The sequence below is a fragment of the Hippichthys cyanospilos genome, chromosome 16, assembly GCF_059441005.1.
Source record: "Hippichthys cyanospilos isolate Australia breed blue-spotted pipefish chromosome 16, RoL_Hcya_1.0, whole genome shotgun sequence".
Lineage (NCBI taxonomy): Eukaryota > Metazoa > Chordata > Actinopteri > Syngnathiformes > Syngnathidae > Hippichthys > Hippichthys cyanospilos.
The window spans coordinates 10,485,168-10,497,086 of NC_142384.1; the positions used below are offsets into that span (position 1 = coordinate 10,485,168).

Genomic DNA, 11,919 nt, shown 5'->3' on the forward strand with positions numbered 1-11,919 from the left:
TAGCCCCTGAAGTGGCTTCACATACCCCATTTGATAACCAGTAATTTAGACCAAAACTATCTACAAAGTCAAAAGTGTGCAACATCTGTCAAAAGATTGTGCAGGGTATCTAATATTGTGCCTTGTGAGATTAACGACCAAAAATGACATTTTAAAAGGGTTACAACAGGTATCAGAAAACCTAATTTAATGCCACTGACAGAAAACATATTTTCCTTTTCAAACTAAGAAAAAAACCATTGGACCATGAAGCAACTTAATTCTAAATAGTGTCATATTGCCTCCTTTGTTAAACATTGCATGCTTTTATTTTCTTAAGTTTCATATGGATGCACGCTATCATTAGTGACTGTATTTTCTGGCAGACTAGCCATTCTTCAAGATACGACAATCTCCCTTCCCTTCTATCAGGTGGCCTTAAGACTGTTGGTTGGACTGGACTGGCAGCTCAAGGACAGTCTTACACACACACACAGATCCACAAATGTCAACAACACTGCTGGTCCAAGAACTCCTGCCCACATGATGGGATTTCATCCTCTCCTCCCTCACCCTTGTGTTTTGTTTTTTTCTCTCCTAAGATCTCGGAGCGCTACTGCTGTGACGCACCCCAACTGGTCTTGTTGTCCCGTATACCTTGTTAGTCTATGTCTTTGGGTTACGCATTGGGTCCAGGTTTGGACTCAATAAGGGCCAAAACCTAACCGTACCGATGGAGTTAAGCAGCGGTGTCCAATGCACCGAATAAAACAAAACGTGTCCTCTCCATGTGGCCAGGGACCAATCAGCGGCATGTGTCTTGCGTGCCGTGCCAGTGTCATCTGTGTGTGCTGGGGGTCATTTCAAGAGAGCAGAGCACATTGAGATCTCTGATAACGCGACAGGATTAAGAGCTCAAAGTGGTTAGAACACGCTGATATCATGCCAGTGTTTAGTTTGCCCGGCTATTAATATCACTGAGAAGAGGAAGCGCAACGGCTACCAAAAGAAGCTCTCTTGTTGATTTTGTTAACACTCATTGTTCAGAAATATTGTGCCGTGGGTGGAGGTAGGACACCTTCACACTACACGAGGTATCTCGGTCCAAAGATTGTGTGGGCGGTACATTCATTTCTGTTGTGCTGGCACGACCGCTTCTTAAAATAAAATCTTTAACTAGGCCCATTCAGATGAAACTAGCAAAAGTTCACTTGGCTCAGTTAAGCACAATCAACTCTATTTATTCTTTCAGTCCTTTGATGTCCATGCATGGTCAAAACTAAAATAGTACTTAAGAGGCCATTTGTAAAATTACAGGATGCAATCTGTAGAAGTTGAAGCTGTACTTGAATGAATTATTTAAGTCTACTGTTTTTGTTATGTTAAGAAAGTTCAGCGTTAAAGTCATTGTTTAAAAATATCCCACAAGCTTTCGAGCAAGCTTAATGGTAATGAGTCCTAAACTTGCTAACCAGTTTGGGAGCAAAAGTAAGTTTATTTTAAACGCTCGTTCATTTTATTATCTTAACTTTTGACATTTTTTACTCAATTAAGAGACTGCTCACCTGATCCTTCACCGGTTCATTTGCGAGTGCAGTGCAATGAATCACTCCGCTTCAATAGGTTGTTGTTCGGTCGAGGTATCCTTACGCAATACACGCGATGATCTTTCGGTCAAACATGAGTCATCAAAATTAATTTTATTATAGGTAAAACAACGTTCAATTAATCATCAACATTGTGTGACGTCTCACTAAAATAGATCATTTATCACAAATAAAAATGACCATGTTACTCGATAAGCAACAGCTTGATTTCGTGTTCATTTAACATTGAGATATTAATAAACAATTTTGATGTTTTAGACGCACGCTTAGAGTTGTTAACGAAAACAATGGAAATAAACTTAAAACAAATCTGTTAACTAAAACAATCAAAAATGAATATATATAAAATGGTTTGTAGTGGTTCTAATGTCCGTTTTCATAGCTTGTCAATTTATGCATGACTATTTTGAATGTAATTTTGTCAATATTGCTGTGCAGCTAACTCATTTCAGAATAGAAGTCGATTACACTTTGTGACCTTCTTTCATCTTGGAATTGAACAATAGTGTTTATATTTATACAACCTAAAACTAATATTCAAATTATAGTCAACAAAGCATTTTGTGTCAGGGTTCGGCATGGATGTTTTGATTGTGGACCCAAGTGCAGGAAGCTAAGAGGTTGCAATAAGCAATTTAATTAAACAAAAAGGTCAACAGAACTCAACTTGAATTTGTCTTGAACGACATGATTTGACAAGCATTATTTTACATTTGAAAAATATGAATTTGGATCCAAGTATTACATTTGTTTTTAATCAAACGGCTCAATAAATATTTACATTCATGACACTGAGAGACAAGAGTGCATAGCAGCTCGGTTTTTATTAATAAAAAGACAAATTCAAACCTGTACAATCTCTGCTCATCTAAAACGTCCACATGGTGAAAGAACAAACAAAATACACATGAAAAATTAAAACTGTATGTACAATATACCATGCATGAATGTTTCCAGAACCACTTGCTCTTCTGACCTTCTCAAACCTGGTTTCTACCCGACGTATCCGCGAAGTCCGCACGGCTCCAAGATGACGTCACACTGTCTCCTCCACCCCGTGACATCGCGGATTATCCGCACCGCTTGTTTTTATGTTTCATAATATATACATTTACTTTTCTTTTATAGTATTTGTCGGCACAATAAAAGTTATTCTTGTGGAGTTGCGCGTGTCAATTGTTATTGAAAAACGTGAATTCTCTCCTTCTGTCATAGTGTAGCACTGTTCGTATGCTGTAAATGATTTTTACTGCCCCCTATAGGACGGGAGAATATCAGATGACAGCGGGGCAAGACGCACAGAGTATAAAATGCTGCAAAACGCTCATCGCGGTCAAGCGTAAACCAAGTTTCACACTTGTTACTTCCTTCTAAAGATTTTCCATTGAAACTGACTGAAAATGATTGAAATGCTTTTAACGTACGATATCGATGCGTCCTTTCTACTTATTATCGTTTGTTGCACGAGTCAATACTTATTCTAGCCTCTTTCCCAGTAAGAACACAAGTCATGTCTTTGTTTGCTGTGCTGGCCTCAAAAGCCAGCGCTACGTATCAGAAAAAACAGACGGTTTAGGACATCAGAAGTGCATGCACTTTCCTCATTCACCCCCATCGTCCACGTTTGCTTCACCCTCTCTGGGCCTCCTGAGACATGGAGCGCCCCAGGGCCTTGGGCGCCTTGGAGAACTCCATGAGTGTGGGCTTGACGGGCGGCAAGTCCCGCGTGATTTCGCTCACGCTCCTCTTGCTGGGGCAGACGCCGACCGCCACGGGGAAGGCTTGCAGGTCCTCGGGGGCGTGCGGGGCGCCCCGGCCCAGCCGGACGCCCAGCTCGGCGGGGGTGAAGATGGGTAAAGGTAGGGTGTGGCGCTTGGGGAGAAGCTGGTGCTCACGCACGCCGCGCTCCACCGTGCCCACGCGGAGGACGCCGGACGGGCAGGACTGGGTTAGGAGGGAGGCCTTCCACTGCCGGCTCAGGGTCTCCTTGCGGGACGTGTCGTTCATGTTCATCGTCTTCCTGCGGGCAGAAAGCAATAATGGAACTGATTCCCAGCTTTTTCAAAGCTTTCTCAATTTAAGGTCACCTGTTTGGGATTTTTTTTTTTTTTTAGCCAAGACCTCATTGAAAAGCGCAAAGCATTTGTGGATGAAAAAAAATATAAAGCCTAAAACAGTGCTATGTATTTGTAGTACCTCTATATACCTCTAGTTGTATTTTATACAGCGATGCCTGAAGATACATTGTTTATTCTCCAAAAAAATGAGCATAAAATGACTGCTTTCTGTCTTGTCTAGGTATTTTTTTTAGCAACATCACATAGGCAATATATATATATATATTTTTTTTTTTTTTTGGGGGGGTATAAAACAATAGCTGTTATTAAGTATTTGATTACTTTTGGTCATTAAGTACTCTAGTATCAAATACTTTAGTAAATGATTACTTTTGTACAACTAATCATTAGCAAAATAATTGATTCATTGATTGAATACCAACCGGCATTTTTTTTTTTAGACAAACTCTTGAAAATTTTTGAAAAAATATATGTAGGTATTGAAAAATTATATAAGTAGTTGGAATTGATTTTTAAAAAACTGAAATATGTCTTTGGGACTGAATGATTTCAACACTGCATTTAATTTCACATGCTGTTTTATTGTTTGTTGTGATGGTTTATAGAAAAATAATATAGTGAACAATGCCGTAATATTTGATGGGTTTTTGAGCAGGGTTGCAAAAATCAAGGATTTGAACATTTTCCACTTGATCACATTTGTGAGAATACAGTAAATGGGAACAAACTCAAATTTTACAAATCTAAAGTTGACTTGGCAAAACATCTTCCCAAAAAGTTTCGATTTTACTTGACTAAATATCCCACTCCTTAGCAACCCACATTTGGTCTTCTTTGCCCAAAAATCGAAACAAAGAAAGGAATTCTTTCCTGTTATTTTTGGGAGAGGAGTAAGAATGGAAACGGATTCCTTACCGTTCCTCAGGTTGCGTCTTGAGGCTGACGCTTTTCCAGTCAGCGTAGTAGCTCTCCCTCTGGGCTTTATTTTCCTCCCGGACGCTACAAGACAGCTCGGCTCCCGCCACCGCGCCGTTACACTTCTCCACGATGCTACACACCGGCATCTTCTTCCTGAATCTCAGATCAACTGCGATGGGCTTGAAAATGAAATACGGCGGCGCTCCAGCTGGCGTCCTCTCTGTCCCCCCGTGCCCCGGTGTGTCAGGGCCCGAGTTGTCCCGCCACCTTTATGGACGCGCCGGTGCTATTTCGGAGACATGTTGTCACCGGACAATCGGCATGTGCTGACACCGGACACCGACAAGTGTTCTGGGAGCTTCTGTCAAGCTCCTCTGCTCAGACTAATTGATATGGAAATCCCCCCCAAAGGGTCAACACTTTCCGCATTGGCCTGTGCCTTAGACGCCGTATCGGGATTATGTAAGCAAACACAAACGCGAGAGGCTAGGACCAAAAGGAATGTTGATATGCATTAAGTCCTAATGTACATCGAGTGAGCCATGACTAATGTGGAAAGTCGATGACTGGCATAGTTGCTTTTAATACACTACGCCGCCTTTTAGGCCTATGAGCTTTTAAGACTTGGGTCAAGGTCAAAGACACCATTCAAACACCAACTCAAATTGAGAAATCCATCCCAAAAACTCATACCTTACGTAAAGTTTTTGTTTTCGTGTTTTATTGCCTACTTTATTATTTGCTCGATTGTGGAATGTAGTCTGCTCGGGGAAGTGAACAGAATAAGAATTTCATTAGTCGGCATATGACAATAAAACTCTTGAATCTTGAAAGTTTGGGCTATAACCTGCACCGGTATATAAGGTATATATCAGCAGTTCAAACACAAAAACAATATTTGAATAGTTTCTTTTCTGTTCCCTTTTGTTAAATTGATTGATTCATTTATTATTTTACTGATTATACAAATACATTGCACATAATTCGTATATACAATGATATCTATGTATATCAAATTTACACACTTTTAAACGAGATCTTATTCAAGTCATACATACATTTTATATTTTGAATACCAGATTTTTTTAAACTTTTTGAGTCACATCTTTTCAGTTCTATTTCATTGTTGTTACATAATTTGTCATCTTGAACAGATACACAAAACTACACAAGCTTTACTGGTGCAATAACCCCTATGTGACTGGTTATAAAAAAAAAATTTAAAAAATCTGCAGATAAGCTGCACTGGACTATAGACTGCAGGGCTCAAATCATGAGAAAAAAGTTGGGACTCATAGTCCAGTAGTCCGGTATTTACTTAAAAAGAAAAAAAAAAAAAAATGCTGGGTTGGTTTTTCGCCAAGTAGCTGTGTGGATTTTGAGCAGATTGGGCTACTATTACCCAAGATTGGCATTTTTGAGCGAGCAGAATAGTTTGAAGATTGGATTTGGGTGGGCTGAAGAGATGAAGGTGGTTGCCATTTTGAAAACATTTGTTGCTGGTTGTGATGCAGTAGTTCATGTTTCATACACAACATAACTCAATATGCTTCATATTCTGTCATTCAAAGTTTACGGTGGCAGACGTGTGCAAACGCACTGCAAACAACCTATTACTCACTATGATAATATTACAGTATACACAAGTGATTTTTTACTCATTCAATGCCAGGGATGTAATTTCACTTTTTTTTTTTTTAAGAATCCAGACATCAAATCTCAGATCTTAAGAATACATTGATATTTAAGTACGCTAAGGACATTAATTTCCTAATATAGTACTTCAGTTTTAAATCGATACTTAAGTATCTTGGATTGAAGGTCTGGACTCTTAAAAAAAAACGTGAAAATACGCCTCTGGCATTGAATGAATTAAGGACAAACCTATTTTGTTGAAGTATACAAAGGTTTTACTTCTTTTTGGATCAAAATCTTGACCCAACATGCTAGGACAAATCCTCAAACCGATGTGGTGGGTATTCAAAAAAACAACAAAACAAACAAACCCATAAAACAAGACGTGGCTCAATGCCTTTCGGACCAAGCGGCGGTTTTGTCATTTTACCCAATTTTGGTAACTTTTTAACTTTTGTTTTGATGGCGCGAGACCATCCAAGCACCTCGTCGTGGCCCGCCGCATCCACTGATTCATCACCTCAGTGTCTCAGCGCCACGCTCCGCACTCGGGTTACGCCGCGCTCGCCTTTGGAAAATTGTCAGCCGGTATGATGTTACGCAAATGACTCATTGGTCTGCATCGGGTAATGATATAACAGAGACACTCACCAAAGCATAACACACAATGGTTGTGATGGCATCACCAGCATGTTAAACCTGAGCCAATGGAGACTTAAAAGGGATCGCAGACGAGGAAGGAGCTCAATGTTGCATAACAAACACACCCGCCAAAGTTGCCCGGAGGTGACATTTGGAAGAGCTGTCACCACACTGGAGATGGGTAGTGAAAATAAAAAAGAATGAGGCAGGCAATTGGCTAGTATTGGCTAACTTAGCCTTATTTTGAGGTAGTGGTACTCGCGATCTTGGAGGAGTTTTATGATTACCAACTAGAACATATAACTATAAACCCCTATAACCCATATCACCCATTTAAATGAGAAAAATAGAAAAAATGCATTAATCACACAGTCTGAATAACAGCAAAACAAGAACGCACTAAAAAATAACAATGATTGGACCCCTGTGAAACTCTCATTTCTATGTTCTATTTACGTTTTATTGATGGCAGCAAGGCTGAAAATAAGTGGCGGCAAACATCCCTCAAAATGATAAATAAATAATCATTGCAGGCCGGTCCCCACAAGGTTTTTATGTTCCACAAAATGAATGCCGTCTTTGTGGAAAAAGTCATAATGGTCTCTTGTGTGGCACCAACATGACCTTGAGCAGCTATGCGTCTGTAACCTAACAACGGCAACAACAAGCAGCAGCAGCGGCAGCAGCTGAGCACCAAAACGGAATCCGGCTCCCTAGCATGACCAGCAGACACCGGACGGCGCCCCACGGCGGGCCCCGGGATTTGCGGCACGCCCCCCGCCAGCTGGAACCACGCGGACCAGCACATAGCGTCCCGCGCCAAAAACATCTCTTTGAAAATCCGCCGGACCCTTGCTGACAACATGTGACGCGGACTCATGATGGACTCCGAAGGCTTGCAATTTTATTTGTTCTCATTCTGACAAACACAGAAAGCTGGGGGGGACAAACAGCTTTGATTGGTCGCTATCCTTCAAACACACTTGAGCGAGTCAGCTGTTTGGATAGGCAACTGGTTGTCTAGTCATGTGACCCTCATAGGAGCGCTCAACAACTTGCCGGTGAACGTCTAACCTTGACGTCTGCCGCCCCCTGCCGGGCGTCCGCGGCTACTGTACCCGCTCAGGACCTCTCCATACTTCCTCCGCTGTCGTCGTCGTCGGCGTTGCCGTTCATGGCCTCCACGCGGGCCAGCAGCAGCGGCAGGTTGATGGCGCCGGGCGGCTCGTCTTCCTCAGAGTCGTCTCGGGGCGGGTAGAAGCGCTTGGCCTTGCTCACAAAGTCCTCCGCGATGTCCAGGTACAACAAGCGATCCTGTAACAGGAAAGATAAAATGTTGGAGTGGAATGTCTAAATGGCTATCCACTGTGAGCCCTGATTTATTCCGAATAAATATATAAATATTTTTTTTAAAGAAAAAAAAATCTTCATAAACTGCTGACAAAAATCTCAGTAAAAAATAGGAGGAACAAAAAAAATCCTGAAAAAAAAACTAGATTGTGAAAAAATATTCAAGGGATGCTTTACTTATTTAGCCACTTTCTGCAATAACAAGTTGATATTTACATTTCAATACATTTTTTAAACATATAGTAGAAGTAGAATGCTCTAATCAAAATATGCGGTTGTACAACTTTTCAAGGAGTGCAGTGAAGTGCAGAGAAAATTAAACAAGAGTAAAAAAAGTTGTGTCTCATTTTAGACACTGGGTGGCACTCATGTAGCAAGATACATGGCAGAAGTTGGTGAAAACTTAAGAAGAAGTCGTGATGCGACGTCAGATACGGAATATTGATAATGGACAGTAGACTAATGGTTTCGTTTCAATACATTTTTTTTAAAGCTTCACAAATCATCTTGCAGGCCGGATCTGGCCGGCGGTCCGTATGTTTGACACCCCCGCTTTAAATAATATCGACAATAACGCTACAAATACGACACAGTTGACACAGCTCTGAAGCGACTAGCTAAGACGATTTTGATGACGAAAACCAAAACGTCACAGTGCTGATCACCACCAAAGTGTAGCGCTTTTGCAGCATCTCACCAAGATGAAGAGGTATCGCTCCGGCGGCGGCTCCCTGCTGCTGAAGAGCGACGTCTCGGAGTGAAGCGTCTGCAGCAGAGAGCGCGCGGCGGCGGCGTTGCGCATGCGGTCCAGCGAGGCGCCGGCGGACACCGTCAACAGCGAGTCGGCCTCGGCCATGAAACCTAGAAGACCACATTGAGGGTTCCAATCGGTCTACTAAAATACACCTGAAAAAACAGCTAGTCCCTCGCGTTTGTACTAGCAAGTGATTGAACCAAAACATTCATATCATTAGCAGTATTTTTATACAATGCTAGCTAGCTTCTACAGTAGGTTCTGAAGAAAAACAAAACAGGAGGCTCACCAAGGTTCTCTAAGATGGTCTTCCACTTCTCCCGGACCTCCCTACGCGTGTCTCGCATGGCCTCGATGTCCACGCTCAGGCGGCGGTAGCCCTATCAAAGTAAAAGACTGCAAAAGCTCCTTCGTTCCGCCTCATTTAATATTTGCGGGTGTACCGTGGATCCCATGCGGGTTTTGTTGCGGGCCTGCAGCAGCGAGTAAAGCGCCCGGTCGTCATCCCGCTCCGAGTGGCTGGGGTCCCCCGGCTCGCTCCACAGGTTGGCTTCCTCGTCGCGGCGCTTTTGAACCTCGCGACTGAAATACTCCAACGGATCTGGAGTCCTTGGAGGTGCAGGTGGACATTTTATTGGGGGGGAGTGGGAACATTACTAATATTGGAAAAAAAATACAGCATTCCGACTTAACTCTGTTAATAAGGATGTTCAATGGTACTTTTTTTTAAAGACTAGGACTAGTATTCACTGAGTTCTCACCAATAAGAGTACTGATACCTGTAGTACTTTTGCTATTACAGTATGAACTTTAATTTTGCATAATAACAAAATGATTCGCCGGGATACCAAACTACAGCTGTACAGCACTGACAGCTGGAGAAGCAACTCAACCTCAAATTATTCTTAAGTATCTGTGGCTGGTATTGGTAGCCTCCACAAGTACTCAATTATTGACATAACATTGATATTATACATATTATATATAATTTAGTAATCACATTTTATATACAGTATATATTTTTTAATAAAAATATTAAGTATACATTATTATAAGCATAGATTATGCATATGTGTCAACAAAATACAAATAAAACTACAAATAAAAAAATATGAAAAATAAAAATGTTTTAATATAACAATTGTCTACTTATGTCAAGACATACAAAACATTAAAATGTATGTGAAAATTACAATGTGAAAATCCCTATAATTCAGGCAGTGTATTATTTTTTATGAGTATTTAACATATTCATCTTCAAATACATGAAAAATTCAACTACAATTTAAATGAATATGCAAAATAAAAATGGTCAAATCGTAATACAACTGTCTTATTATGTCAAGATACATAAAACATTGAACATTTCAATCAAAATTACAATGGAAAAAAACCCTATAATTGAGGGATTATATTATTTAAAAAGAAGTTTGATTTTTTTTTAAATTGTATTAATATTTTGATTTACAGTTGCTAAAATATGTAAAAATAAAAAGTGATTCAATGAAATACATCAAATGTCTAAAAAATAAAACATCCGGATAAAACGGCAGCACATCTATATGTTTTATCATTTCAGTCAACAATGCATACATTTAACTTCCCAAAATACGTTTTACTTCCCGTTTCATCCACAGTTCAAAGCTTTGCCCTTTACACCAAACATGCAGGTATTGAAACAGCGTTTTTACCCCACTAAGGGCTGCTTCTCGTCTTCGTCGTCATCGTCGCCGCCGCAGCAGCAGCAGCAACACACTTTGAAGAACGCCGAGCCCATGGAGGATCAACGTGGGAATATCCCAACAACACTTCTTCTCTTGAACGTCTGAGGGGTGACTTTAGCCTCACATTCGCTCACATCCTGGCCAATTGGAGAAACAAAAGTAAGTAAATGTGTAAGAAAACAGCCGACAGCTTTTCTTTTCCTTACCTCAAATTTAGCTTCCCATCTTCCAGGATGCTGCGGCGGAGGCCAGAGAAGGTCTGCTGCCTCTCCAGTAGTCAACTCTCACACGCAGCCTCACACGGCCATCGCCCCGGTACGCGGTCACATCCATGTCATGTGAGAGGAACGCACACCCCCCTCGCGTCCGTCCGAGGACAACACCTCTTTTCTTCGTCTTTATCAGGGGTCCCGTTACGCTCGTTACTCCGCCTTGGTCGCTATAAAATCATCTGGAAACTGGCACGATTTGGCCCCCCGGGGGCCCCGAGTTTGCATGTGACTAACACGGCCGGCTCAATTGGCTTTATTGTGGATCACCGCGATGCTTTAGGTCACCTGATTTTTGCAAGGAAATATGAGGAAAAGTACAGTAAGCGAGAAGCAGCATTTATGCGCGTGCACCAAGAGCAGAACGTAAAGGCGTGTTTCTTTTCATATGTCACCTGAGTTTCACAAGATCCTTGAAATGATGGACTCCACGTGTACATTGACGTTCCGCAAACTAAAGCTATTCATCCTGCTTAAATTAAAAGCGGCACAATAACGATACGGAGAAGATGAATTTCAACCGATGGGTTTGAACCGATGAATTCTGTTCATTTTTCAAGAACATCAATAATGACTCAGGGCCATGACCCAAAAGGGTGCGCATTTATCCAAAATTGTCAAAAAACGTTATTTTTGATTGGAAGCCTACTCACATCCAGTTGTGGGTCTTAGGGCATATTCAGGAGCAGTTAATTTAACTTAAAAAACGGCCAGATGGTACCTATGATAAAACTAGAGTGCTTACCACAGATGCAGCTCAAGTTTAGCCTACCACATCAATGCAAAACACCCAGCTGTGACTGCAGCCACAACTAACGGTTTACCTTTGTGGAATGAATTAATCAGCGAAAATTACCCCCTTTTTATCTATCTATCCCTTCTTTTGAACTGATTCTCATGGTGAATGACAAGAGGTGCAAAATAGATCATATTGTAAAGAATATTTTGGGGGGTAACCTGAAA

At 41.2% G+C, this 11,919-nt stretch overlaps 2 protein-coding genes across 2 annotated transcripts; both read right to left on the minus strand.

Moving 5' to 3' along the window:
- Positions 1 to 2,391: 2,391 nt before the first annotated feature.
- tcap (titin-cap (telethonin)) lies at positions 2,392 to 4,838 on the minus strand. The gene is made up of 2 exons (XM_088437303.1): positions 4,580 to 4,838; positions 2,392 to 3,606 (listed from the first exon to the last, which is right to left on the minus strand). Exons 1-2 carry the CDS (start codon positions 4,726 to 4,728, stop codon positions 3,216 to 3,218), a joined length of 540 nt encoding a protein of 179 aa, XP_088293429.1. The 5' UTR covers positions 4,729 to 4,838; the 3' UTR covers positions 2,392 to 3,215.
- A 2,903-nt stretch (positions 4,839 to 7,741) lies between these two features.
- Positions 7,742 to 11,372, minus strand: LOC148410517 (melanoregulin). Its single transcript, XM_088437464.1, has 6 exons — positions 10,894 to 11,372; positions 10,655 to 10,824; positions 9,407 to 9,572; positions 9,253 to 9,343; positions 8,907 to 9,070; positions 7,742 to 8,173 (listed from the first exon to the last, which is right to left on the minus strand). The coding sequence occupies exons 2-6, from the start codon at positions 10,738 to 10,740 to the stop codon at positions 7,982 to 7,984; spliced, it is 699 nt and encodes a 232-aa protein (XP_088293590.1). The 5' UTR covers positions 10,741 to 10,824; positions 10,894 to 11,372; the 3' UTR covers positions 7,742 to 7,981.
- Positions 11,373 to 11,919: the final 547 nt, after the last annotated feature.

Bases quoted from the DNA above. Each gene is read 5' to 3' on its own strand.
- tcap (XM_088437303.1), bottom strand. From the start codon at position 4,728: ATGCCGGTGTGTAGCATCGTGGAGAAGTGTAACGGCGCGGTGGCGGGA. The intron at 3,607-4,579 runs GTAAGGAATCCG...TTCTGCCCGCAG, and splicing joins AAGACGCAACCTGAGGAACG to GAAGACGATGAACATGAACG.
- LOC148410517 (XM_088437464.1), bottom strand. From the start codon at position 10,740: ATGGGCTCGGCGTTCTTCAAAGTGTGTTGCTGCTGCTGCTGCGGCGGC. The intron at 9,344-9,406 runs GTACACCCGCAA...TTACTTTGATAG, and splicing joins AAACCCGCATGGGATCCACG to GGCTACCGCCGCCTGAGCGT. The intron at 8,174-8,906 runs GTGAGATGCTGC...TTCCTGTTACAG, and splicing joins AGCGATACCTCTTCATCTTG to GATCGCTTGTTGTACCTGGA.